The 24,979-nt window shown below is 47.1% G+C and overlaps 3 protein-coding genes across 3 annotated transcripts; all 3 read right to left on the bottom strand.

The window, feature by feature from the left end:
- Positions 1-346: 346 nt before the first annotated feature.
- Positions 347-9,249, bottom strand: LOC142839202 (intraflagellar transport protein 172 homolog). Its single transcript, XM_075955147.1, has 5 exons — positions 9,157-9,249; positions 8,343-8,510; positions 3,423-3,559; positions 3,080-3,187; positions 347-2,503 (listed from the first exon to the last, which is right to left on the bottom strand). Exons 2-5 carry the CDS (start codon positions 8,472-8,474, stop codon positions 2,377-2,379), a joined length of 504 nt encoding a protein of 167 aa, XP_075811262.1. The 5' UTR covers positions 8,475-8,510; positions 9,157-9,249; the 3' UTR covers positions 347-2,376.
- On the bottom strand, positions 9,193-24,525 carry LOC142839584 (intraflagellar transport protein 172 homolog). Its single transcript, XM_075955800.1, has 13 exons — positions 24,358-24,525; positions 19,074-19,217; positions 18,779-18,891; positions 18,386-18,425; positions 18,071-18,136; positions 17,781-17,860; positions 17,577-17,664; positions 16,444-16,602; positions 14,384-15,028; positions 13,025-13,186; positions 12,662-12,715; positions 12,137-12,222; positions 9,193-9,270 (listed from the first exon to the last, which is right to left on the bottom strand). Exons 1-8 carry the CDS (start codon positions 24,523-24,525, stop codon positions 16,582-16,584), a joined length of 720 nt encoding a protein of 239 aa, XP_075811915.1. The 3' UTR covers positions 9,193-9,270; positions 12,137-12,222; positions 12,662-12,715; positions 13,025-13,186; positions 14,384-15,028; positions 16,444-16,581.
- On the bottom strand, positions 21,646-22,147 carry LOC142839289 (small ribosomal subunit protein uS12-like). The gene has a single exon (XM_075955286.1). The coding sequence runs from the start codon at positions 22,119-22,121 to the stop codon at positions 21,759-21,761; it is 363 nt and encodes a 120-aa protein (XP_075811401.1). The 5' UTR covers positions 22,122-22,147; the 3' UTR covers positions 21,646-21,758.
- Positions 24,526-24,979: the final 454 nt, after the last annotated feature.

Genomic DNA, 24,979 nt, shown 5'->3' with positions numbered 1-24,979 from the left:
TCGCAGTCCCTCAGGGAGGAGCCAACCCAGCCCCTCTGGGAGAAGGCCTCGCAGTTCCTCAGGGAGGAGCCCTCGTAGTAGTACCCCTAGTAGCCCTCGAGAGAGAAGGGGACGTAATCCCTCCCCCAAGGGTAGTCCCCCTTATCAGAGATGCCGCAGCCCCTCCAAAAGGAGCTATCTCAGTCCCATCCGGAGGACATGGGACAGTCCTTCAGAAGGGAGCCATGGTACTCTCTCTGAGAGACCCCCTTCCAGACTCTCTGGCAGGACAAGTCAAAGCTCTTCTGGAAGAGGCTACCACAGCCCCTCTGACAGCAGACGCGGTCATTCTGAGAGGAGCCAACACCTAGAGCTGGGCGTCATGCGTGCTAGGCAAGCCCCAGACCTCTAAAATTAAAATGGTCTTAAAAATTATTTTAGTTATTTGTTTGTGTGTATGTATTACGTGTGTGTGGATGCAGGCATGCCTGTGTTATGCTGTGCCTGTGGAGTTGATTCTGTCCATCTACTGTGGGTCCTGGGGACTGAACGCTCATCAGTAGTAGACTTCTGCAGCAAGACCTTTTAACCACTGAGACATCTTGCCGGTCCTATATTGATGGTTTTAAAAAAATATTTATTTTATGTGTATGGGTATTTTGTCTGCATATATGTCTATGTTCCATGTGGTCTGTACACCACATGCATGCCTGGTGTTCCCCAAGGCTAGAAGAGGGCATTGGATCCCATGGACTGGAGTTACAGAAGTCTGTAAGTTTCTAGGTGGGTCCTGGGAATTGAATTCTGGACCTCTGGGAGAGCAAGCAGTGCTCTTAACTGATGAGCCATCTCTCTAGCCCCTTAGTTAAAAAAAAAATAGGTCAAATGTCGTGGCACAGGTTTTTAACCTAAGCACTGGGGAATCTGATCACTGAGTTTGAGGTCAACCTGCTGGTCTACACTGTGTGTCTCCACTGTGTGATGGGCAGATTTTGAAGGACATGGCTAACATCAGTAAGGTTAGGGAAGAGGCTTTTGTATGACTGAGGTGGGAGACGCTGGCGGTCTGGACTGGTGGTCGTATGGCCAGGCAGATATCAGACTGGGAATATGTGTGAAGACTAAGACCTGGGCTGGGATGTAGCCCAGCTGGTAGAGCACTCTAGTGTTCGCTAAGCTCTGGGTTCATCTCCACCACTGAATAAATTGGCGAGGCAGTGCAAGCCTGCAATCTCAGCACAGGAGGATCAGAACTCCAAGGTCACCCTTGGCTATATATGAAATTTGAGGCCAGCCTGGGCTACACAAGACTTTGCTTAAAAACAAAATCTGAAAAAAAAAACAAGACAAAAACAAAATTGGGGCTGGAAGGATGGTTTAGCAGTTAAGAGCATTTGTTGCTCTTGTAGAGGACCTGAGTTTGATTCCCAGCACCTACAAGGTGGCTCACAACCACCTGTAACTCCAGTTCAGGGGATCTGATACCCTCTTCGGACCTCCATACATGGGTACCTATGTAAGCAAAACAGTTATATACGTAAAAATAAAATAAATATACCTTAAAAGGTAAAAAGTAGACAGACAGATAGAGAGGTAGGTAGGTAGGTAGATAGATGATAGATAGATAGATAGATAGATAGATAGATAGATAGATAGATAGATAGATAGATATAGATAGATAGACAGACACACAGGCAGACAAGGTAGAGTCCTGAGAACTTGCGGACAGCTTACATGGGGTAAAGGGAGGAGGGGTATATATGAAAAAGCTCAAGCTGCTTCCCAGAAACAGCTGACATTACTAAGCCCTTACATCTAAGCCTTTTGCAGATTCTTTCTTGTTCTTCACCACCATTACCATCGCCACTCTCCTTTATAATACTATGTGGTAAATACTGTCATCAGTGCCCCCATTTTATATGAAGAAAACCAAATCCCAGGGTTGGGAAGGGTGAATGACCTTTCTAAGTTTATACAAGACGAAAAGTTGAACCAACGTTTGAACTCAAGGAATTTGAGGTCGCAAATGTGTTCATTACCTCTGTGCCACACCCAGGAAAGACACAGAGGTATGTTAAAAAGACTTGGGCAGGCTGCAGAGATGGCTTAGTGGTTAAGAGTGTGTACTGCTCTTGCAGAGGACCTGAGTTCAATTCCCAGTATCTACATATGAAGGCTCATAACTGCCTGAAGCTCTCGCTCCAGGGGATCCTACACCTCTGGCCTCTGCAGGGACCATCATTCATGTGGACATACCCACACATGGACCCTCACATAGACACATTGTGGCAGTGTAGATGGGACTGCCTCCCACTGGCTCAGATGTCTGAAGACTTGGTCCCCAGGAGGTGGAACTGTTTGGGAAGGATTGGGAAGTATGGCCTTGTTGGAGGTTTGTCACTGCAGGTGAGGCTTTGCTGTTTCAAAAGTTTTCTGCCATCTCCAGTGCTGTCTGTTTGCTGGTTCCACGATGTGAGCTCTCAGCTGTCCAGGCCACTGTGCTCGCACTGCTCCTATCATGGAACTGTAAGGTCATTTCATGCGGCTTTTTATAGGCTGCCTTGGTCCCGGTGTTTTGCCACAGTAATAGAAAAGTGACTAAAACACACCCAGTTCAAAGTAACTAAATTTTAAAAATGTAAAAACTTTAAATATATAAACAGTAATAATACAAACAAGAAACAACCTCTTAAAGGAGAACCTTGCAAAGGAGAAGCTAAAACATTAGGACATATTCAGAGCTAGAGAGACAGCTCTGCAGTCAGGAGTGTGCACTGCTCTTGTAGAGACTGGAGTCTGGTTCCAGCACCTTTACCAAGGCGGCTCACAACCGCCTGGAACTCCAGCTCTTCTGACCTTGGCAGGCACTGGCACTCACGTGCACAAACCCACACATCGACATTCTTATTCACAGAATTTAAAACTATTTTTAAAAAGATATATTGATCTAGAGTAGGAAGGTGTTTGGAGTAAGTGCACCAGGAAGGGCTCATGTTGTTGGGGTGTGTGGGAAGCAGTGCCCACACACAGGACAGAAGCAGCCCGTAGGTGACTGCCCACAGGCCTCCTAGTGGCCAGCATTCAGTTCCACAGCTCTCACCTCTCAGCAGTGTGGAGCTGCCTTGCCTCCAGGGCCAGTTTGCTCAAGGTTTTCCACATTGCCTCTGTTTCTGGGGTCATCTCCAGGGTCTCCAAGAAGGCTGTTGCCCTGGAGAGGAAGGGAAGAAAGCACAGGAGTGAAGCAGGATCTGGAGGAGCAGAGGGGAACCCTGGTGCTGCTGGGGCAGCAGGAGGGGGGAAGAAAGGCCAGAAACACCGCCCTTTGTCTAGGCCCCTCCCATGACTCCAGGGCCCCATTGAGCTGTGACAGTTTAATGGGTCACTGCAGGCGTCTGCTAGGCCCACACTGGCTCAGCACCACACTGGCTGTTAGCAGCTCTCACCGGGTGTAGTTGCCGTCATCGATGGCTGTTCCAAACTCAATCAGGCCCTCGTCCAGGGTGTAGGCCACAGTCGTCACCCCTTCGGTCACCATCACCTCTGTCTTCCCTCCACCTCGCTCCAGACCTACAATGTCACCCTGCACAGTATACAAAGAGTGGCATCCAGTTCTTCAGTAGGAAACAGACTTAGGGGTGTGTGTGCACGCACATACTGTGGGTGCGTGTGTGACTGCACTTGTCCATGTGAGCAGGCCAGGAGACACGCTCAGGTGTCACTCCTCAGCTGCTTCCACCCTTTCTTTCTTCAACCAGGATCTCAGCTTGGCCCTGGAATTTACCAAGTAAGCTGGGCTGAGCCCTAGGGGTCTGCCTGTCTCTGCCTCTCCAGCGCTTCACTTTCTTGCTGTATGTTCTGGGGCTCAAACTCAGGCCCCTCTACTTGAACAGCAAGCACTTTACCAAATGAGTTATCTTCTCAACTCTTAGACTGATATTCTTTTTAAAGTATATTATTTTGTCAGGCAGTGGTAGTACACACCTTTAACCCCAGCACTCAGGAGGCAGAGGCAGGTGGATCTCTGTGAGTCTGAGGCAGAGTGAGTTCCAGGACAGCCAGGGCTGCACAGAGAAACCCTGTAATATATATCTATATAATTACTTTTTCACGTTTATTTAGCATGTGTGTGTTCATCCATGTGGGCTCTAAAGAATGAACTCAGGTCATCAGGCTTGGCAGCAAGTACCCTTATCCATGGAACCATTTCCCCAGGCCCCAGACTGAGATATTCTTGGGGCTCCTCCAGTTAAATTACAACTTGAACCTGAACCCAGAACATACTTTTTCTTTTCCAGCACAAAATCACTAAGAATGTTCCCCACCTCTATGCTACCCATTCCCCTTTAAAAAATTTAAAAAAAAAACAACCAAAACAAAACAAATCAGTAAAATGACATTTTTTTAGCTGGTTGGTGGTGGCCAATGCCTTTAATCCCAGCACTTGGGAGGCAGAGGCAATCGGAGCTCTGTGAGTTCAAGGCCAGCCTGGGCTACTAGAGCTAGTTTTAGGACAGGCTCCAAAGCTACAGAGAAACCCTGTCTCAAAAAACCAAAAAAATAAATAAAAATAAATAAATAAACAATAAAAAAGAGAAAAGACAGAAGGGCAAAGGCCAAAAGCTAAAATCTGAGCAGCAGGAAAGGGGATGCTGCTCTGAAGGCAAATGCATGTTTCCGACAATGAGCCTTGGGCCTTCAGCACGTGGATGGGCTGAGTCAGTCTCTGAGTAAACCCGGCCTAGCCCGTTCTGTAGCAAAGGGCACCAAAGCAAGCGGAGCACAGCCTTACCATGGATTCTGATTGCTACAGAAGCAAACAACCATCTCAGCGGGAAAACAAGTAGAGACTGCCTTCAGAGTAACATGTGGGTGTATGTGTGCAAGCACACGCACATACAACACAACCAGTATGAAAGAATAAATTGTAATTATAAACAATAATTTTAGGTCTTTAAGCATTTTAGATATTAAAAATGGCAGTTATAGATAATGCATTGTAATATTATAATAAAATTAAATATTACATATTTGAAGATATAAAAATGACATGGAAAATTAACTAAGGAAAGACTGGAGTGGCTGGGCATACTGGAAAAAGAATCAAATAAAATTTTATGGAAGTGAAGCCTGAGACATTGAACATGGAGAAGTTCCTGGCCCAAATTTAACTCTGAAGCAAAACCCCAATTGTGGCATAAGCAGCAGACAAGGAAGAGAGTGAGCCAAGGAGCTGAAGGAGAGATCTGAAGATACTATCTGGAATGTTCATGGAGCAGAAGAAGGAGACACAGAAGAAGCTGAAAAGGCAAACAAGACGGAACAAGAAACGTAGCACATGCTGAGTCAGAATTCCTGGGAGAATGGTAACAGCGTTCTGAGAGAGAGTGGCCAAGAAGTTCCCAGGACTGAACATATGAAACCCAACATATGCTGCATGGGATATCATTTAAATTCATGTAAAAAGGCTGGAGTACAGCTCAGTACCAGAGAATTTACTTCTAATGTACAGGTTCAGTCGCTAGCCATCCACTGCAAAAACAACCCCCAAACCCTCTAACCCGATGGGTGGCCCGTGACTACAGTCCCTATCTCTCAAGAGGCAGGGCAGGAGGACAGCCTGGGCCCCGAAATCTGAGGCCAGTCTGTGTGATATGGCAAGACCCCTTCATGAGGAAAAATACTATGTACAAAAACTATAGTCAAGTGTCGTCAAAACATCCAAAAAAAAAAGTAGGTTTTAGGAGCAACCAAAGGGGCAAGAGTAGACAGCTCAGAGATTAAGAACACTGCTATGGCAGAGGGCCCAAGCTTGGTTCCCAGTACACATGGGCACTCACAGCAAGTGGCCGGTACCTCCAGCTCTGAGGGATCTGATGCCCTTTTCTGACCTCAGCAGGCATTGCACACATGTGCACAACACATGTTATCTATTGGGATAACATGTTACAAAAAGCTAAGAAAAGTTAGCTGTCAGTTTGAAGTTGGGTACTTAGTCCCAAAGGGTTTTTAGAACAAAAGCTAAACAAAGCTACTTTCAGATCATCAAAACCTGAGAGAGTATAATCTTCCACTAAAGAGACCCTCACCAAAGGGATTTCTAAGTGATATTCTCCAGGCAGAAAATTAATTCCTGAGGGGAGACCAAAACTGCAAGAAGCAAAGTAGGAATATGGTAGTGGGGAAATCTAAGTTCTGTCCATATAAGGTAATAGTGTCATGAATCACGTGTGGTGGCCCGTGTTTGTGATACCAGCACTCATGGAGGCCAGCCTGGGTTACAAGTTCCAGTTCCAGGTCATTCAGGGAGGAAGGAAAGGAGAGAAAGAATAAGACATTGAATATGAATGATGCCCATTTTGGGAGTTAAAAAAAAATTCTTATAGCAAGGCATGGCGGCCCAGGTCTTTAATCCCAGCACTCAAGTACTTAGGAGGTAAAGGCAGGGGAATGGGAGGGAGGAGAGGGAGTGGGAACTGGGATTGGCATGTAAAATGAAAAAAAAGATAGTTTGTTTTCTTTCTTAAAAAATTAAATAAATACATAAATTTTTTTTAAAAAAATCCCTCAAAAAACCAAACCAAACCAAACCAAAACAACAACAAAAAAAACCCACACAAAAAAAAGAAAGAAAAACAAAACAAAAACCCATCAAAACTAAAGGAACCCTTTACTACTCCTGGAAGCGCAGTAGTAAATACTTGTGCAGTGTGCTTGAAGCCTGGGTTTGATTCCATCCAGCACAGCAGCAGCAGCAGCAGCAGCAGCAACAAAGATTAGCACTAAGAACCAGAGAGAAGGTTCGACAGGTAGAGGCGCCTGTTGGCCTGCATTCACTCCTGGGAAGAGCAGACTCCCACAAGTTGTCCTCTGGCCTCCAGAGATGCATACACACACACACAAAATAAATAAATGTAACTTAAAGATTTAAAGGTTAGAATGAAAATATTGTTCAACAAAGAAAAAAGAGAGGTAGCCAAAGCCAAAGCCTTGCAAGGTCCTATATTATTTGTGGGGAGAGAGAAAGTTACATGGTGGCTAACTTGAGAGCCTTCAAGGGCTTACATATGAGTGTGTGGTATGTGTGTGGTGTGTGTGTGTGGTGTATGTATTGTATGGTGTGTATGTGGTGTGTGTATGTGTATATGTGTGTGGTGTATGTGTTGTATGGTGTGTATGTGTGGTATGTGGTGGGTGTGTGGTGTGTGTGTGCGGTGTGTGTAGTGTGTATGTGTGTGTGGTGTGTGTGTGATATGTATGTGGAGGATGTGTGTGTGATGTATGTGTGGGATGTGTGTGTGGGGTGTGTGTATGTGTGTGGGGGGTGTGTATGTGTGTGTGGTGTATTGTATGGTGTGTATGTGTGGTATGTGGTGTGGTGTGTGTGTGTGTGTGTGGTGTGTGTGTGATATGTATGTGGAGGATGTGTGTGATGTATGTGTGGGATGTGTGTGTGGGGTCTGTGTGTGTGTGGTGTATTGTATGGTGTGTATGTGTGGTATGTGGTGTGTGTGGTGTGTGTGTGTGTGGTATGTATGTGGAGGATGTGTGATGTATGTGTGGGATGTGTGTGGGGGGTGTGTGTATGTGTGTGGGGGGTGTGTATGTGTGTGTGATGTATTGTTGTATGGTGTGTATGTGTGGTATGTGGTGTGTGGTGTGTGTGTGTGGTATGTATATGGAGGATGTATGTGTGTGTGTGGTGTGTGTGTGGTATGTATGTGGAGGATGTGTGTGTGTGTGTGGTATGTATATGGAGGATGTATGTGTGTGTGTGTGTGTGTGGTGTGTGTGTGGTATGTATGTGGAGGATGTATGTGTGTGTGTGTGTGTGTGTGTGGTATGTATGTGGAGGATGTATGTGTGTGTGTGGTATGTATATGGAGGATGTATGTGTATGTGGTGTGTGTGTGTGTGGTATGTATATGGAGGATGTATGTGTGTGTGTGTGTGTGTGTGTGTGTGTGTGGTGTTGCGATGGGACAGTAAAGAATGTTTTATGTGTAATTTGAAAAAGGAGGGATTTTGAATGGCCAAGAACAAGGACAAGGATGATGGCATGGAACCATCCCTCCACTGGGGTCTGTCTTCTAGACTGCAAAGAATGCCATATGGTGACTTTATATAGTCCCAGGGCCACTGGAATGTGGCCTCATCTCTAGGAATGCAACACAAGGTCAGGAAACGCAAGCAAGGATAATTCTGGAGGCCATGCCAGTATGGGGAGGGGGTGAAAGTTTGGCTTGCCAGTTTTATCATAGCGATTGTGGGTGGTGGGTTGAGAACACCACACAGTCTCCACATACTTCTCCTTGGAGCGCTAATGAGTTAGAGCGACACACCTGGGCCTCCTGGCACCAACGTACCCTGATAGAGGACATGGTGACTCTCTCGGGTGCCTCAATGTTGTACCACACACACAAGCTGTTTCGGTTCTGGGCTACCAGCACATCGCTCCCGGGAACCCACTGCACGTAGGAGCAGAAGTTGAGGATCATTGTCTTGGAGCAGCTTTCAATATCATATAGATGCAACTGGAGAGGGAGACAGCACAATTAGGAGGCGTGCACTGATGACATTTGGTTCTGTCCCTTTCCCCCACAGTGAAATGATCCACCAGTCAGTTATGTGTTGAGTTGCCAGCCCTTGGAGTTTGTGCTAAGTTGGTATATCCTGACTGGTCGAGTATGAGATGACCAAACAACCACGATCTAATTCAAGGTATGGTCAGGTGAAGGTCAGACTATAGAGTAACCCTGGGCCAGATTAGCAGGTAGGGCTACAAACAAACTAAGTGAACTGACAGTCTGCAGTGAGGCTCTCACTGGAATGAAGCATCACAAGAAAAGCGACCTCTTTGGGGATGCCACCCTGACAAGAGACTGCTCGAGTCAGTGTCCATGCCTTCAGCTAAGTGTGGCTGAAGCACACTGCGGCAGTGGGATGGGGCAAAGAGCAGCTGGACCTGAGGAGGGGAAGCAGCTTCACGAGGACGCAGCCTGTAAACAGTCTCTGTCAGGGTCCCTAGGTCAGGTTCTGACAGCGTATAGGCTATCCTTGGTCCACTTTGCTATGCTAATGGCATATGGAACCAAGAACTTATGTCCTGCATTGCCCCCACAGTCCCAGGTAACAGCTTGTGTACCAGCCCAGGCCTAAAACCCTAGTAACCCCTCTCACACGAAGTTTCCGATCCCTGAAGAGAAGCTTGTGCCCAGTCTCATTAAGTTCCAGCCAATCCACACGGCTCTCGTGACTGATAGTACCAATGTTGTAGCCCGCCAATCAGATCCACTGCAAAGAAGACAGGGTAAGAAGAGCGAACCCCGCCATGTAGAGGGCTGCATTTGGTCTCTAGAATGCTGGCTTTATAATCATGTTGGGATTTAGGAACATTTTATCAGTCCAGAGGTATCAATGGGGACCACAAATGACCAATATTGCACCATTTTTCTAAGATGCTTAAAAAACTGGGTCTTGCCAAGTGTGGTGGCACACACCTTTAATCCCAACATGCAGGAGGCAGAGGCAGGTGGATCTCTGTGAGTTTGAGGCCAGTCTGGTTTACTGAGAGAGTTCAAGGACAGTCAGGAACAGCTAAGGCTACACAGAGAAATACTGTCAATAAACTTGTCTAGAATTATAAATGTTTTACTTGGCTTTATGGGCAACTAGATAAAAGATCTCATGGAGAAATGGTGGTACACTGCTATAACCCAGCCCTCAGAAAGAGTGGAGGTTTGAGACCAGGCCCTTCTATGTAGTCCAGTTCCAGCTGCCTCGTTTGAGCCTGTCTTGAAACGACAGTGAAAGAGAGTGACCGTGTTACTGAGTACCAGAGAGCTGAGGAGTGAAATGACCTGGTGATGTCACCCTGGCTGCGCGGAGTCACCAGAGCAGTGGATGCACAAGTGAGGCGACGAAGAAGGAAGCCCTGAGGAGAGCTCACTCAGTGAAGCTCAGTGGCTCACACCCAGAGCTCAAGCACAAGGCGAAAAGGCTGAGGCAGGAGCATAATCAATGGGACCAGCCGGCAGACAGACTGATAACCTGGGGACAGAAATTATGACAGTAGACATGGTGACTCATATCTATAATCCCAGTACCCAGGGGTCTGAGACAAGAGGACCAGAAATTCAAAGCCAGTCAGGGCAACATGAGACCCTGCCTTCAAACACTGAAAAACAACACAGCAACCAAAGCCAAACCAAACCAAGTCTATTAGAGCCTCCAGGACCACATAGGGACCCTGAAATTATATATAAATTACATTAAAAGGGACCGGTGACTCAGAGAACCGACTATCATTACATATATTGAAAAATATGTAAAATTCATGGCGTGAGCGAATGGATGGAGCTGAGGTCTGAGTTATCACCGCCACGAGAATTAGGCCTCCTGGCCTACATATCATTCCCAGTGCAGATACCTGCGTTTCTGAGCTCAGATGTGAAATGTAATATTCATGAAATAGGAAACTATCTTAAGAAGAGGCCCATATGTATATGAAAGCTTGACTTATGACAGGGATGGTATAACAAATTAGTGGGCTTTCAGTAAATGGTTACACAGATGGAAAAAATAAAGTTAAAACCCTACCCACATCACATACAAAAATAAATTCCAGATGGAAAGCAAAACTTAAGAATGTTAAAATATAGGAGGGAATATGGGGAAAAGTTTTTAAATGAGACCTCAAAAACCAGCAATTACTATTACTATTATTTTGGCAGCACTGGTGATTGAATACAGGGCTTCCCTGCACTCTGCCACTCAACTATATCCTTAGACTCAATTTTTTAAACTAAGAATTTGTTAATTACATTTTTAGCTCTTTGTTTCTATTTTGCAAGGAGCACACGTGGAAGTCAGAAGACAACTTGCAGGAGTTGGTCTTCTCCTGAGAGACTAAAGCTGAGTCATCAGGCTTGGACCAGTATCTTTAGAGGCTGAGTCATCCCATTGGCCCTTCAATTAATACTTAAAGGTGTGTGCTACAGGGCCTGAGTTTGATCCTCTAGACCCACACAGTGGAAAGGAGGGATCTACCGCCTCAGAGTGTCTTTTTCTTTTTTCAAGACAGAGTCTCTCTGTGTACCTTTGGAACTTGCTCTGTAGACCAGGCTGGTCTTGAATTCACAGAGATCCACCTGCCTCTGCCTCCTGAGTTCTGGGATTAAAGGTGTGTGTCACCACTGCCCGGCTTCTCAGGTTGTCTTTTGACTTCTACTTGAGTGCCATGGCATAATGCTTCCCCCAACCGGTTCCATTACATAAATAACTACAATAAAATTTTAAATGTCTCAATACTAAAGATACCTAAAAGAGAGAAAACTCAAGCCACACATACTGAGAAAAAAACTACAATGTAAGTAACCATCAGAGGTTATATACAGAATTTCACATCTCTAACAAAGAGGCCACTTGACTTTCACAATGCATAAGGGATGAGAAACTGGAAGTCACAGAAGAGAAATCCAAGTGAACAATAAGTAAGTGAAATGGCATTGCACACACACCTGCATTTCAAGTCCTGGAGAGGATGTGGAAGAATAGGAACTCTGACTGGGAGAGGAACGGACATTGATTGTCCTTTTTGGAGAGCAATGGGAGACAGGCTGAAGGCACAGCTGCTCCTATGATTCAGCAATTCTACTCTAAGCATGGACCTCAGCAAGTAGCAGTAATGTGATTAAAACCACACCAAACAACAAACCCCCCAAACAACTAGGGGTTGAAGAAATGGCTCAGTGGTTAAAAGTACTAACTGTTCTTCCAGAGGACCCAGGTTCAATCCCCAGCACCCACATGGCAGCTCACACCCACCAAGTTCCAGGGATCCCACTGCTCTCTTTTGGCCTCCAAAGGTATTTGCTGATAATTCTTCTCTACTGTTCACAACTTGCTGACCCTAAGGTATATGATGAGAGAACATGGTAATTCTATGGACAGGCCTTCTGACAGGCCTGAGCATGAATGTATCCATAGCCAGACACTTCATAAAGGCATACCCACAGGGACTTAAACATTTGCTCTAACACTGTAAAAATGAGGTTACATACTTACCTAGTGACTTTCAGGTTCATCACTGAATATGCTCATGATACACAAGTGCAATACAGGTATCGGTGTCAGTATTAAAGTTATAAGAGCATCTTACCTATAGCAATAGTCTTAATATCAACAAGATAAGCCAGTTTCTTATTATCTTCCATTCCTCGCTGGCACCTCTCATTGATACGGACGCTGAAACATGAAACAACAAGGTAAGGTAAAATGGGCTTAGCTAGGGTCTTCTTGAGGGTTCTGAAATACACATGGGACAACATTTTTAGCCTGATCTGGAGACACACACTTTAGAAGTCCCATTTTGGATTTCCAGGGTTCAGTTACCTGATGAGGTGAGGGTTCATGAATTCAGTGCGTACAGAACCCAAGGAGTCATTACTCCCATATTCCACCAGGGTAAGCTCTCCAGCATTGAAGATCATGCACACTTGGGGAAGAATGGAGGTGGTGTAGAGAGAAGTGGGGGAAGGGGCACTGTAGTTCAGGGTGACCTCTCCCTGTCTTTTCCTGTTTCATCCCCACCCTTTACCTGCAGTCTCCCCATCCCTCGCCTCTCGCCCCTCTGACTAGAAGCTCCCGCTTACTGAAATGGGGGCAGGGAATCGCGGCTACTCACATTCTCATTTTCAAAGAAATATTTCTCATTGCCACCAGATCCCTGCCAGGCTATCTGCAAAGTGAGGAGAAAACATCATAGACAATGTAGACAATCACCCAAGACAAGGCTGGAGGATGTCAGTGGCAAAGAAGAGAGATGGTATTCAAGGAGGTTTTGACGTTACACAAAAGGCGCTCTGTATCAGACTCTTGCCCTGATCCTCATATTTCCAAGAGAAACCAGTCTGACTGTGGAAGTTTATATTCCAGGAAATAATATCAGAATGGTATCCTATGGGGAATCTTACTTCTTAGGGCCTGCATCTTCAGAATTAGCAAGCCAAGACATCCCATTACCCACCCTTCCTTTCTCGGTTCCTACCTCACTGAGGCGATTGGTGTTCAAGTCTCCGAGCAGCACCGTGTCCGATGTGTGAGCCACCAAGTACCGTTCCTTCCCCAGGATCTTCACCTCTTCTACCTCATAGCCATAGTGGGACTTGAGCACCACCCTGGTCCCTGAAGACAGGTTCTTCACTATCACCTGGGAAAGGACCAGTCCAACCCATCAGGCTTTCCCAGAGCAGGAGAAGAATGAAGGTGCTCTGGGTCCCTCACGCAACTCCAGGATATCTTGTTTCTCCCTAGGCCTGGGATGCTGTTGCTAAGGACAACACTTGCACCCACACAGGGGTTTGCTACCTAGGAAATACTTCCCCATGGCCTGGGCTGTCCATGGCCATTCGATTCTGAGAGCTCTACTCGGTAACACTAATCACTCACTTTGTTCCCGCACTTCTTAGTACAAAGCTCTTTACCGATGAAGACAGAATACTATATCATCGTTACTGTTATATAATTATGAACCTATTATTATCGTTATTATATCATCATGTGCCTAAGATGACCTCCAACTGGCCATCCTCCTAAATGCTAAGATTTTCTTTCTTTTTCTTCCTCTTCTACTTTTTTTCTTTTTTGAGACATGTAGCCCTGGTTGGCCTGAAACTTGCTATATAGACCAGGCTGGCCTCAAGCTCACTGGCCACATACCAGAGCACAATGTCTTTTTTACAAAGAATTTGAATTACATGTGTGGGTGTGTACAAAGGTGAGTGCAGGTGCCGGATGTCGGAAGAGGGTGTTGATCCCCAAGGCTGAAGACCCAGTGATTGTGAGACACTAACATGGCACTGGGAACTGAACTTGTGTTCTGTGTAAGAATAGTAAGAGCCGTATCTCTGGCCCTGGTGCGACAGATAAATTACCTTTGTACTCTCGGTTTTTAACAGATCTAACACAGTAGAGAAAGGATAGCATTTCTGGAGAGACTGGAAAGATCCAGAAACAAACTGGTAATAAGAGCGAGGGAAGGGAAGTGCAAGAGTGAGACGCGTGCCTCTGGGACAAGAGTCCTGCGCACTACAGTTCGCCTGTGATCATACACGTCCACAACTCTAGTGGGCGGCGCTGAGAACAGCTTCACACTGGGGAGATACAGGCACCAATCCCTGTATCTCTTGAGCCAGGTGTGTAAACCTTTGCTTGCGATGGGTTAGAACAACTACGTAGCAGGAGGGTTGCCAGAAGTTGCCCTGACACATTCAGTTCCCTACAATAGCTCTGCCAGAGGGAGGAAGGTTAAATTTGACACTGTGGCTGTGGCCAGCAGGTGGGGGAAATGTTACAAGGACAGATGAGCCACGGGAGGTCTCAGCATGCTAGGTCATCAGCTGCTCACCTGGCTGGGTCCCACATACGTCAGCTCAAACTTGTTCTTGTAAATACTCCTTCGGAGGCAGCAGTCAAACTGTTCCACCCCACCACAGAGGGTGCCCTGAGAGAGAGGGGGACAGCATGGAAGGAGATGCACGGCGCGCTGGCCAAGGACGGTATCTGGATATACCCCAAGACCTCAGACCTCAGTGTCACAATCTAGACAGAAGTGGCCAGCAAAAGGGTGGGCAGATTCTGAACATATCAGAAAAAAAAGTGGCAATCCCAGGACTTACAGGGATCACATGTGGGTTGGACAATGAGGGGAAATCAGGCTGTCCTGGACAAGCGTGTCCCTCAGGGCCTCCTGGAAAGTGTAAGTTTCCCTTTCCTGCCTTTAACAGATTTTTTTTAGGTTGAAGTCACAAGGCAGCTGGAGTTCTCTTGTGTCAGAGTAGAGCGACTCCCTTGGCATAGGGAGTAGTTTCTATTTTACTGTAGTTTGGAGACAATCGCCAGTACAGAAAGGGGCTCCTAACAACACACAGCACAGAGCTGGGAGCCGTCCCGCTTCCACGCCAAGGCTGTGATGGTGTATAAGTTGGCAATCTCCTTGGGCTTGGCCTCTTCCCAGATGCTTCTTCGAGGACTCCAGTTGAACACCCGGAGTCTAGAAAGGTAAAGTGTGAAAATAGACCAGTGCTGATAGGGAAGCATCTCACTCTACCAGAAAGGGAAGCAAACGCAAAAGGGCAGACCAGCGAGGCAGCCCAACGGGAGGGGAAAAGGTGAGGGGAGTTGAGGGAGTTGGGTGAAAGGAGCAGGTAGAAGATGGATGCCAGGTGTGGCGGTACACGCCTGTAATGCCAACAGGTGAGAGGCAGAGGCAGGAGGATCACTGTAAGTTGGAGGCCAGCCTGGTCTACCCAGTGAGTTACAGGCTAGCTGGGGCCACAGAATGAGACCCTGTCTCAAGAACCAACAACAACACAAAAGCCAGAAGTAGAGACAGCAGGACAGCAGGACAAGTGAGACAAACGGACGGCCAGGAGAGGGAAGAGGAAGAAACAGAGTGTAGGAGTCAAAGAAGGATGGAACCTAAGGAGACACGTGAGATTGGAAGGACATAAAGACAGACAAAGAGACCTGACCCTAGCTGCTTGGCTGTTTCTTTATTCATTCACCAAATGGCGGCTACATTACAGACCATGTCAGTGCAGGCACTGGCGATGAGGATGGCTGATGGAGGAAGGTCATTGGCTAATAAAGGAACTGCCTTGGCCCATTTTATTGGTTAGAACATAGGTAGGTGGAGTAAACAGAACGGAGTGCTGGGAGGAAGAGGAAGTTAGCTCAGACTCCACAGCTCTCCTCTCGGGAGCAGACGCCTCAGAGAGACACCATGCCCCGCTCTCTGAGGCAGACGCACGCGATGAAGCAAGCAGCCAGGTTAGACATGCTGAATCATTCCTGGTAAGACCGGTGCTCACAGATTATTAGAGATGGGTTGATCGGGATGTGAGAATTAGCCTGTAAGGGCTAGAGCTAAAGGGCCAAGCAGTGTTTCAATGAATACAGTTTGTGTGTTGTTATTTCGGGCATAAGCTAGCCAGGTGGCTGGGGTGTTGGGGACGCAGCCCCGCTGCCCTTATTACTACAGAAGGCTACTTAGTCTTCCTCTCAAACTCGAACACAATGGCATAGTGGGGACGAGGCAGGGGGACATGGGGAACGCAATGGCCTCTGCTGTGGAGTCCAGGCTGAGGCAGCACAGCGCATCCTGAAGCAGACGACAATCTGAGAATCCCTTTCAACAGACACTGCTTCTGTCCAGGTTCCCGCTGCTGTTTAGAACTTGGCTAGGGCAGAGCTCACAGAGAAAGGTAGAAGATGCAACTGGGCTGGGCGGTGGTGGCGCACACCTTTAATCCCAGCACTCGGGAGGCAGAGGCAGGCGGATCTCTGTGAGTTTGAGGCCAGCCTGGTCTACAAGAGCTAGTTCCAGGACAGGAACCAAAAGCTACGGAGAAACCCTGTCTCGAAAATAAAAAAAAAAAAAAAGATGCAACTGGCCGGGGGACCTACCTGTCGTAGCTTCCTAGCACGACCGACTGGCCTCCAGGACTTGCTGCAGCTGTGGTGAATTCACGCTCCCGAGGGTCACGGCTGTAGTCGAAAGTCTGTAGCACGTGGCCTTCCTTTCCATAGGCCACAATCCTTTGATCACAGCCTGCTGCCACGATGCTGTTGGTTGCCCAAGCCAAGGCATACGGTGGGCATGGGTGGTTAACCAACTTCCCCCGGGACAGAATATTTCAATTGTTCGTTGCGAATGCTAGGCTAGCAGCTGATCCACACACTCTTGACCATCCCACCCCGGAGAGAAAGCGAGCCTTCCTGCCAGCATTTCCCACATCAACACGCCTGAATTCTGAAGGCTTCACAGCCTGTCTCTGTATCATGAGCACACGCATGCCATGTGTACACGGGCCGTGTACTCACAGTGGTGTGTTGAGACCTCTGGTACGTACTAGTAAAGCCACCCAAAGAGAGACGACACACAGTAACCAATACTGTCTAGGTCCAAGAGAGTACATGGCTTCAAGAAGGGCTAAATTGAATTATGTGGGTAACTCACAATGTAAACGATTCCACAGTACTAAATTATACAGAGTAAAACAGCAAAGTTTCCCTGTATATCTATCTTTTCTTTTTCCAAAAAAAATAGTTAATTCTTTAACATCTTATTTATTTGTGTGTGTTTTTGTGCGCACATTTGCATATGTGCACACATGGTTGAAGGGCAGAGGATGACTTGCGGAAGTCACTTCTGTCCTTGCATGGCAAGGGTCCTGTCAGGTTTGGCACTGGGCACCTTTACCTGCTGAGGTATCTTGATGGGCTGTTAACTTTTTTCTCCTATGCATTTGGATGTATATACATTACATAAACATGTATGTGTATATATATATATACATTTGTGTATATGTATGTATTTACATAAATGGAAATAATTTTCACTTTTTGTCCCCCTTAGAGTCTTTATTTCTCTTCTTTCAAGGTCCCTTCCGCCCACTCCTCCCTATAAATAATGAGTGGCACCAAACGCTTCTCTCCAAGATTGCCCTTTTCTAGTCATGGTGCTTAAACCTGCAGCTTCCCCAGGAGGGCTCCTGGAATGTCCACCCCACCCCAGAGTGAGTGTGCGCCCTTCATACCTGTGACTCTCCGGAGCCTTCATCATCGAAGAAATACCTGACGATGGTGCCGTCTGCGTGACCTGAGAGGATGCCTTTCCCAGAGCAACTGAAGGGCAGAGGCAGAGAGGTGGGCACAGAGGGAGGGACTTCCGCCCCGTGACAGTCCCCTTTCCATCAAATGCAGCTTTGTCCTGACAGTCCCAGTCTACTTCTGTTACTCACTTGGTTGTCAGCGCCACCACATACGAGTCCGTCCCATAGATGGTAGACGACTTGTTAGTTTTAGTGTTTGCTAAGCGAACCTGAAAACCAAACAAGTCTGGCTAGGCTACTTACAGTGTCACCCAGGCATGGAGAAACAGAAGTAAAAATGCCAAATGACAAAATTAGTCCTCATGCATTTTTCTCAAGTATGCACTTGAGCTCCAGGGGAAAGATGAACCATATTGCCCGGCACCCCAGGACACTGTCCCCCCCAAATACCTAACCTGTGTCTCCCTTTCCTCCGTTACCTTGCCTTCAGCCAGTCCGAAGACAATAATGTACTCTGCAGGCCACTGTAGACAGGTGACAGCACTCTGTATGAGAAGGGGTGAAAGGGTGACCCGCCTGTGTGGACTGGCACACTCAGAACAACCGCCACCCACCACACACCATCATTCTAGTCCTCTCCAGGAGGAAAAGGCAGGCAAGGGACACAACAAGGCTCTCAAGCAGGTGACAACACCATCCTTTAGCAGGTCAAGTCGGGGTCAGACATTGAAAAAGGCAACTCCTGGTTACATTTACAAGGAGGGAAGCAGGTGCGGCTCATCTCTGAACTTTACCGTCTGGATGAACTTGTTACAGATGACCTTCTTGTCACCCCTGTCAGACAAAAGGCAAGGAAGCAACCTTAAAAATCACTTCCCAATGAACTGCCCGACATGGCCCTATGTGGGAGGTCTGATGGAGAAGTGAGTGGGTCCCCAAGGAGCCCTGGAGCTATGCCAATGACACAGTATATCACTGGCTCTCGGGACCTTCTGCTGGCTTACACTCATCCCTCCAGGGATGGGACTGCAGGACAGGTGGGGCAGGCAGAGGTGGACACAATAGAATCAGGCTCTAGAGAGCCCCTGCCTTCCATGCCTGATGTCATCGTTATCCCAGCGAGGTATTTCCCATGCCCAACTCTTCTTTAGTGGCCACAACCCGCCTACCCCCCATCCTGTCCTCACCAATCTTCTCCAATCTTGTAGACAAAGATGATGTTGTCAGTCTGTCCGATGGCAATTTTAGTGGAATCAGGAGAGAAAGCCATGCCCTTTACCATGTAGTTCTTCCTGTTATACTAGGAGTAAAAACAAAGATAATGAGTAGAAATGAAGGAGAAAAGAAAACACACACATTTCCCAAGAGACCAGAAAGTTTATAGTGAGAAATAGAGTAGACCATTGCCCATGTCTACGGCTAGAAGGCAGGTCACACAGCTTTCTCGGATAACGTGTTGGAGCACATGCGAGTCCTCTCCACCTTCATGTCAGCTGGCTTGGTGGAGAACTTGTCTCTCCGCTCCCCATGCTCATCGTACAGCAATACCACTCGGTCCACTGTGCAGACAGCAAATTTAGCGTTGTTCTGGGACCAGGCCATACAAGTCACCTTCGCAGCTCCACCCTGCAGAGGCAAAGGGGTACTGTAAACACGGCGCTGGTCTCCAGCACACAGAGCATCTCCAGGTCCATCAGTCTTTGTGTGCCTTTGTTCTACATCTACGTCACAGGTTTTCTCTCAAAACTAAACAAAATGAGACAAATTGCTCGGATACCTGAACTGTAAGAATAATAGTCTCCAGGGCCTCACGTGGCCCAGACGGACCTCAGATTCACTGTACAGCAGGGATGACTTGAACTTCTGATCCTCCTGTCTCTACCTCCTGAGTGCTAGGATTCCAGGCGTACACCACCCTGTCTAGTTTATACCACGCCCGGGAGTGGTGTGTGTGTGTTTTTGTTTGGTTTTTTTTTGTTGTGGTTTGGTTTATTTCCTAATGTGTTTTTCTGAGACTCATGATACAAATGTAACGCATCAACCGTTCCAAAAGCAATGGCCTCCTGTTCCTTCATCTTTCAGGTCTGTGACTGAAAAAAAAAATCAATTAATCTGATAAATTTTAGCCTTTATAGCTACTCATTCAATTAATGTTTTCCAGCACTTTACTGTCAAAGACACTTGGCTGGAAGACGACAGAGAGACAAAGAGCAAAGCACAGATCCTACCCTAGGTTCTAATTGGACGCTGAGAAATTGGAAATGTCCCATAAGAAAAATATGTTCTGAGTGTAGTAATAATTTAGAGAAGCCCAAGACAATTTTATGCTTAAATGGTCAAGATTAAACTTTGAAGAAGGGATGCCATCGAATGGTAAATTACTTCAGATGTAATGAGTAGCATGAACGAAGTCAAGCTCTGGCCAAGGACCAGCAATTTAAGGAAGCTGAGACTGCCAACAAGAGAGGAGGCAGGGCAAGAAGTGTAGACAGGGCTAGCTCAGGAAGCGTAGACTGGGCTAGCTCAGGAAGCGTAGACTGGGCTAGCTCAGGGAGCGTAGACTGGGCTAGCTCAGGAAGCGTAGACTGGGCTAGCTCAGGGAGCATAGACTGGGCTAGTTCAGGAAGCGTAGACTGGGCTAGCTCAGGAAGCATAGACTGGGCTAGCTCAGGAAGCGTAGACTGGGCTAGCTCAGGAAGCGTAGACTGGGCTAGCTCAGGAAGGGCCTCTGGAGGCCGCTAATGATTTGGATTTATTGGGCAGGCATACAGAGACAGTGTAAGTTTGGAAACAAGGAGCAGCAGAATTAGAACTGAGACTTGGAATAAACAATGTCACTTTCCCCTGTTAACTGTCCACTAAAGGTTCGTGGTGAAAGTGACCACTGCAAAAACGGGTACAGCTCAGATAATAGGGCGCTTGTCTGGCATTCATCAGTCCCCAGGTGTGAGCCTTCGCACTGCACAAGAGTAAGCAAAGAAATAAAAAGAATATGGGAATGGCAGGTAAGACGGCACACGCCTGCAATCCCAACACCTGGGAGGGGGAGGCAGGACGGTCAGACATTCAAAGTCCTCCACAGTTACACAGCGAGTTTGAAGTCAGCGTGAGCTATATGAGACCCTCACTTAAAAAAGAAAAACCAAAAAAGAAAATACGTGATCACCACACAGTGAATTACTCTGCGTGTCCCTCGCCAGCTGTCCTCTCAGGCTCCTGAGATGAAATTTGGCTCCTACGCCAAATGTTGGATTCACCACTTGGGCTACTAGAGGTCTGGCTTACAACACCTTTACTTTGTACACCTAACCCAAATACGTCCAGAGCCAGCAGGGGAATCACTGCCCCCAAATCCTCAAACTACAACCAGAAAATAGCGGCACCACCACCATGGTCTGAGCCAACCATTCACTACCATTGGCTAGAAGGGGGTGCAGGCGCCTCATCAGCTTTGGCTGCTCATCCTTCTTCAAGGCTGTCCATCCTGGGCATTTGGCCCAGCTGCACCATGACATCATCTTTTTTTAGAGACCAAAGGGTTCTATTTCCAATTTTTCCATTAGGGTATTTTGAAGTGACAGATAACAGTACCAGTTTACTGAGCAAGGAGTACAACTTTTTATATTGTTCTACCACCGAGTGAGGGCTCTATCCCTTCAGCTTTCCTTTCTTCTAACCGACTTCTGCTCTCCTCACACAGTGCAAACATCCCCAAGACCCACAATCGATGGGGACGCGTTTCTCTGCAATACGTGCCTGACTGGACTGCCTGGGGGTTAAGTGGAATGGAAAGTAGAGCAGGCATTTTCATAACTGCTTGACACCCAGTCGGTACCTCACCTCGTATCTCTGAGGCAGAAGCTATTATGATTCCCATTTTACATATGAGGAAATTGAGGCACTGAAAATTAAGAAAGCTGCTCAGTCACATATAGTTTTTAGATGACAGATACAATATTTGAATCCATGTATGTTTGATTCCACAAGCTATAACTCTGTCTTTATGCTGTTGTGGCATATGTATTAATGACTTAATTCTGCCATATACTTTTTTTTCAGAATAGGAAAATTTATTACTGTGCTTCCACTGTCAAAATTTAGGATCTTGGTCTTTCCTTCTTGCCTTTGTACAGGGCCAAAAGGGATACGTTGGCTACTTTAACAACCTTAAAGTGGACTCCAAGGAATATCACCTACAGCATGACCCTTTTGACCAAATCCAGCAACCAGAACTTCATCGTTTTCCTTTATAAAGTTCAAGCAACCATCATTGGGGATGAAAGCTGTGATCTTCTTGCTGTTCTTGATGAGCTGCACCCTGACACACTTCCTGATAGCAGAATTTGGCTGCTTGGCTTCAACTCCTACTTTTTCCAGCACGATTCTCTTGGCATGAGAGGCACCTCCAAAAGGATTGGCCTTCAGGGCTGTGCCCAAGTGGCCTTTCATGTATGGTTTTTCATGCCACTTCTGGTACCGACGGTGGCTGCGGAGCTTCCTGGCAGTACGGAGACCACGACACTTGCCCATCTTGCCGACGCCACAGGCCCGAGAGAAAGAGCTCTGCCATATACTTTTATTTACTGTTGCTATTGTTATTATTATTATTATTGAGACAGGGTCTCTCTAAGTAGTCCTCTATCTTGTTTTGCAGACACCATGCCTGGCTATTCTTCTTTTTTAATTAATTAAATTTATTTATTTTGCATCCTGATTGCACTTTCCCCTCCTCACTATCCTTCCATTCATCCCCACACACACACACACACACACACACAATCCACTCCTCTTCTATTTCTATTCAGAGATGGGCAGGCCTCCCATGGGCGGCAACAAAGCACGGCATATCTAGTTGAGGTAGGACTACACCCTACTTCTCCAGGAAACTCTAAAAGTCACACATTATTCTTATGTTTTAAAAGGAGGTCTTGGCTCTGTAGTCAGGCTGGCGTTGAGCACACAGCAAGCCTCCCAAATTCTGCGATTACAGGCATGCAGCACCATGATTAGGTAACAGATTTCTTTTTGTAGTACTCGGGACGCATGCAGAGGCTCACGCATGCCAAGCACGTGCTCTAGTACTCAGCAACATCCTCTGCAAGTAGCATATTCTTTTTATATGTTGGGGGCCACATGTGCCTGCTTGGGTGTGCACGCAGAGGCCAGAGGTCAACATCAAGCGTCTTCCTCAATTGCTCTTCACCTTGTTCTTTTGAGACAGGGTCTCTCCTCTCACTGAACCTGGGGCTCATGAATCTGGCCAGCGAGCTCTAGGGACCCCCTTGCCTCTGCCTCCCCAGCACTGCGATTACAGGTGTGCCTAGCTTTCAAGTGGATGCCGGAGAGCTCGTGCTTATGAAGAGCCGTCTCCCCCACAGCCAGCCTTATTTATGTTGTTAGCCCGTCCTCTCCATTTCCATGTCCTTCCCTGTGGTTTATCATTCTTCATACAGCTGTCCAGTTCATAATGCCCTTTCCATTAGTCCCTTACACCTCCACGACACAGGCAGCAACAGGAGGTCCAGGAAGAGTCCCGGTGAGGCCCCAGTGTTGGTAGTGTAGCCGAGACCAATGATTCTCTGCGATGAACCCACACATGTAAAGATGTATGGACAAAGGAGTATACCGTGTGACTCTCTGTGCCACACTGCAGCTTCTACGACGAGATTTCCCCTTGTGTCCTTTTTTCTGTTTTTCCTTTTTTATCTTAAATTTTATTTTCGTGTGGGGGGGTGGGGGGGGAGGTTGCAGGGGCAGAGGCTGGATGCAAGGGAACGGGAAATGGGTGAGATCGGGATGCATGATGTGAAAGACACAAAGAATAAATAAAAAAAAGAAAGTTAAAAGAATTTTTCCTTATATTTATTTATTGTGAGTGGTGGGACGGTGCCTGTGTGGCGGTCAGAGAACAACTTGCATGAATTGACTCATTCCTTCCCGTGTGTGGGTCTCAGGGCTCACTCAGGGAGTCAGGCTTAGTGGTAAGTGCCTTTATCCACTGAACCATCTCACTGGCCCAATTTTTCTTTTCTTTTTTCAAGATAGTCTCATGCAGCCCAGGCTGGCCTTGAATTGTCTATATAGCCAAGAATGCACTCCTGACCCTCTTGTCTTCACTTCCCAATTGCTGGGATTCCGGCCTTTGGCGCCACCAAACCCTGTTTATAGAGTGTGTGTGTGTGTGTGTGTGTGTGTGTGTGTGTGTGTGTGTGTTGAACTTTACTTAACTCTCTCCTAAGATTCTTGGAGTTGCTCTCACTACGGCTTTTCTTTCCCAATGACGAAGTTAATGACAGAAAGGCCACGTATGATGAGGGTTAAAGCCAGAGATACCATTTGGTCAACTCAGTGCTAAACCTGAACTCGGATCCCTTCACTCCCAAACCTATCCTTCATGTTTTTGGGCTCCTCTCCTAGAGCCCAGCCGCTTCTGAATCTGAGACACACTTTCGCAATTCAAATGAAGCGTCAGCCTTGCGCTTATTTTATCCTGTGTAGATTTATGCTCGTTGTCTAGATATGCGCCTCTCCCTCATAGCCTGTGACGTAACTCGACCCCTAGAGCCTAAGCTTAGGGCCTGGCACTCAAATGCTGTATGCGGTGCCATCAAAGTTTGCGGTCTTTAGCAATTCACGTCTCCTACTGAAAGATCTTTCACAATCTTCTGCACACAGCAGGCGCTCACCATTATAAACTTCTGTTACCCCACTTTTTTTCTTTTGGAACGCCCGGTGGCCGGGGAATGGGAGTCACGCGATTCCTCACCTGAGGGCTCAGCAGGGTCCTCAGGTGCTTCAACTGCGTGACGCACGCAGGTCTCGGATGGTCGTTGACGGAGAAAACTCCCGCGGTTACCTGGACAACCAGCCAAGCAGCGACGGCCCCAGCCACTGACGCACAGGCAACGTGAGTGCGACACACGACACACGTCATAAGGTCACGTAGTGGGTTCGCGACCGTGCAAACGGGACGTGCGCAAGCGCAGTGAATCCTAGGGCGGGCACATAAGAGGAGGTCGTCGAAGTCTATCCTCGACCAATCCCGTACTTGCATGCAAACTCAGCGCAAAGCCCCACCCAAGTCTTCGTCTGTCCCCACCCTCGCCAGCCCCGCCCCTAGATCCTGTATCACTTTAACTCCAGCTTTTCTCCTTGCTGTAACCGGCCAAGTGCGCTTTAGTTGCTTTAACTCTGGAGAAGCGCAAGGCAGGTGCTACGAGAGCGAAAGTTCGCAGAACTGCAGCCTCCGCTTTCCCCGCCAAAAGTTCTGTGACTTGCGCGAGGCCACTCAATACTGATAGATACCAGTGAATGCTCAAGGATATACCTGTTTGAAGTGGGCAGAGGTACAGTCCCATTTTACACAACAGGAGGGAGTCACACGCCAA

This window comes from Microtus pennsylvanicus, chromosome 21, assembly GCF_037038515.1.
Source record: "Microtus pennsylvanicus isolate mMicPen1 chromosome 21, mMicPen1.hap1, whole genome shotgun sequence".
NCBI lineage: Eukaryota > Metazoa > Chordata > Mammalia > Rodentia > Cricetidae > Microtus > Microtus pennsylvanicus.
Note: the sequence above shows the minus strand (reverse complement) of the source record. Positions and strands in the feature narration are given on the sequence as shown.

Bases quoted from the DNA above. Each gene is read 5' to 3' on its own strand.
- LOC142839202 (XM_075955147.1), bottom strand. From the start codon at position 8,474: ATGATCCTCAACTTCTGCTCCTACGTGCAGTGGGTTCCCGGGAGCGAT. The intron at 3,188-3,422 runs GTGAGAGCTGCT...CTTCCTCTCCAG, and splicing joins GATGACGGCAACTACACCCG to GGCAACAGCCTTCTTGGAGA. The intron at 2,504-3,079 runs GTGAGAGCTGTG...ATGACCTTACAG, and splicing joins CAGCTCCACACTGCTGAGAG to TTCCATGATAGGAGCAGTGC.
- LOC142839289 (XM_075955286.1), bottom strand. From the start codon at position 22,121: ATGGGCAAGTGTCGTGGTCTCCGTACTGCCAGGAAGCTCCGCAGCCAC.
- LOC142839584 (XM_075955800.1), bottom strand. From the start codon at position 24,525: ATGACGTGTGTCGTGTGTCGCACTCACGTTGCCTGTGCGTCAGTGGCT. The intron at 19,218-24,357 runs GTGAGGAATCGC...TTGCCTCTGCAG, and splicing joins GGACCCTGCTGAGCCCTCAG to GGTGGAGCTGCGAAGGTGAC. The intron at 18,892-19,073 runs GTGGAGAGGACT...TTTTACTCCTAG, and splicing joins CCAAGCCAGCTGACATGAAG to TATAACAGGAAGAACTACAT.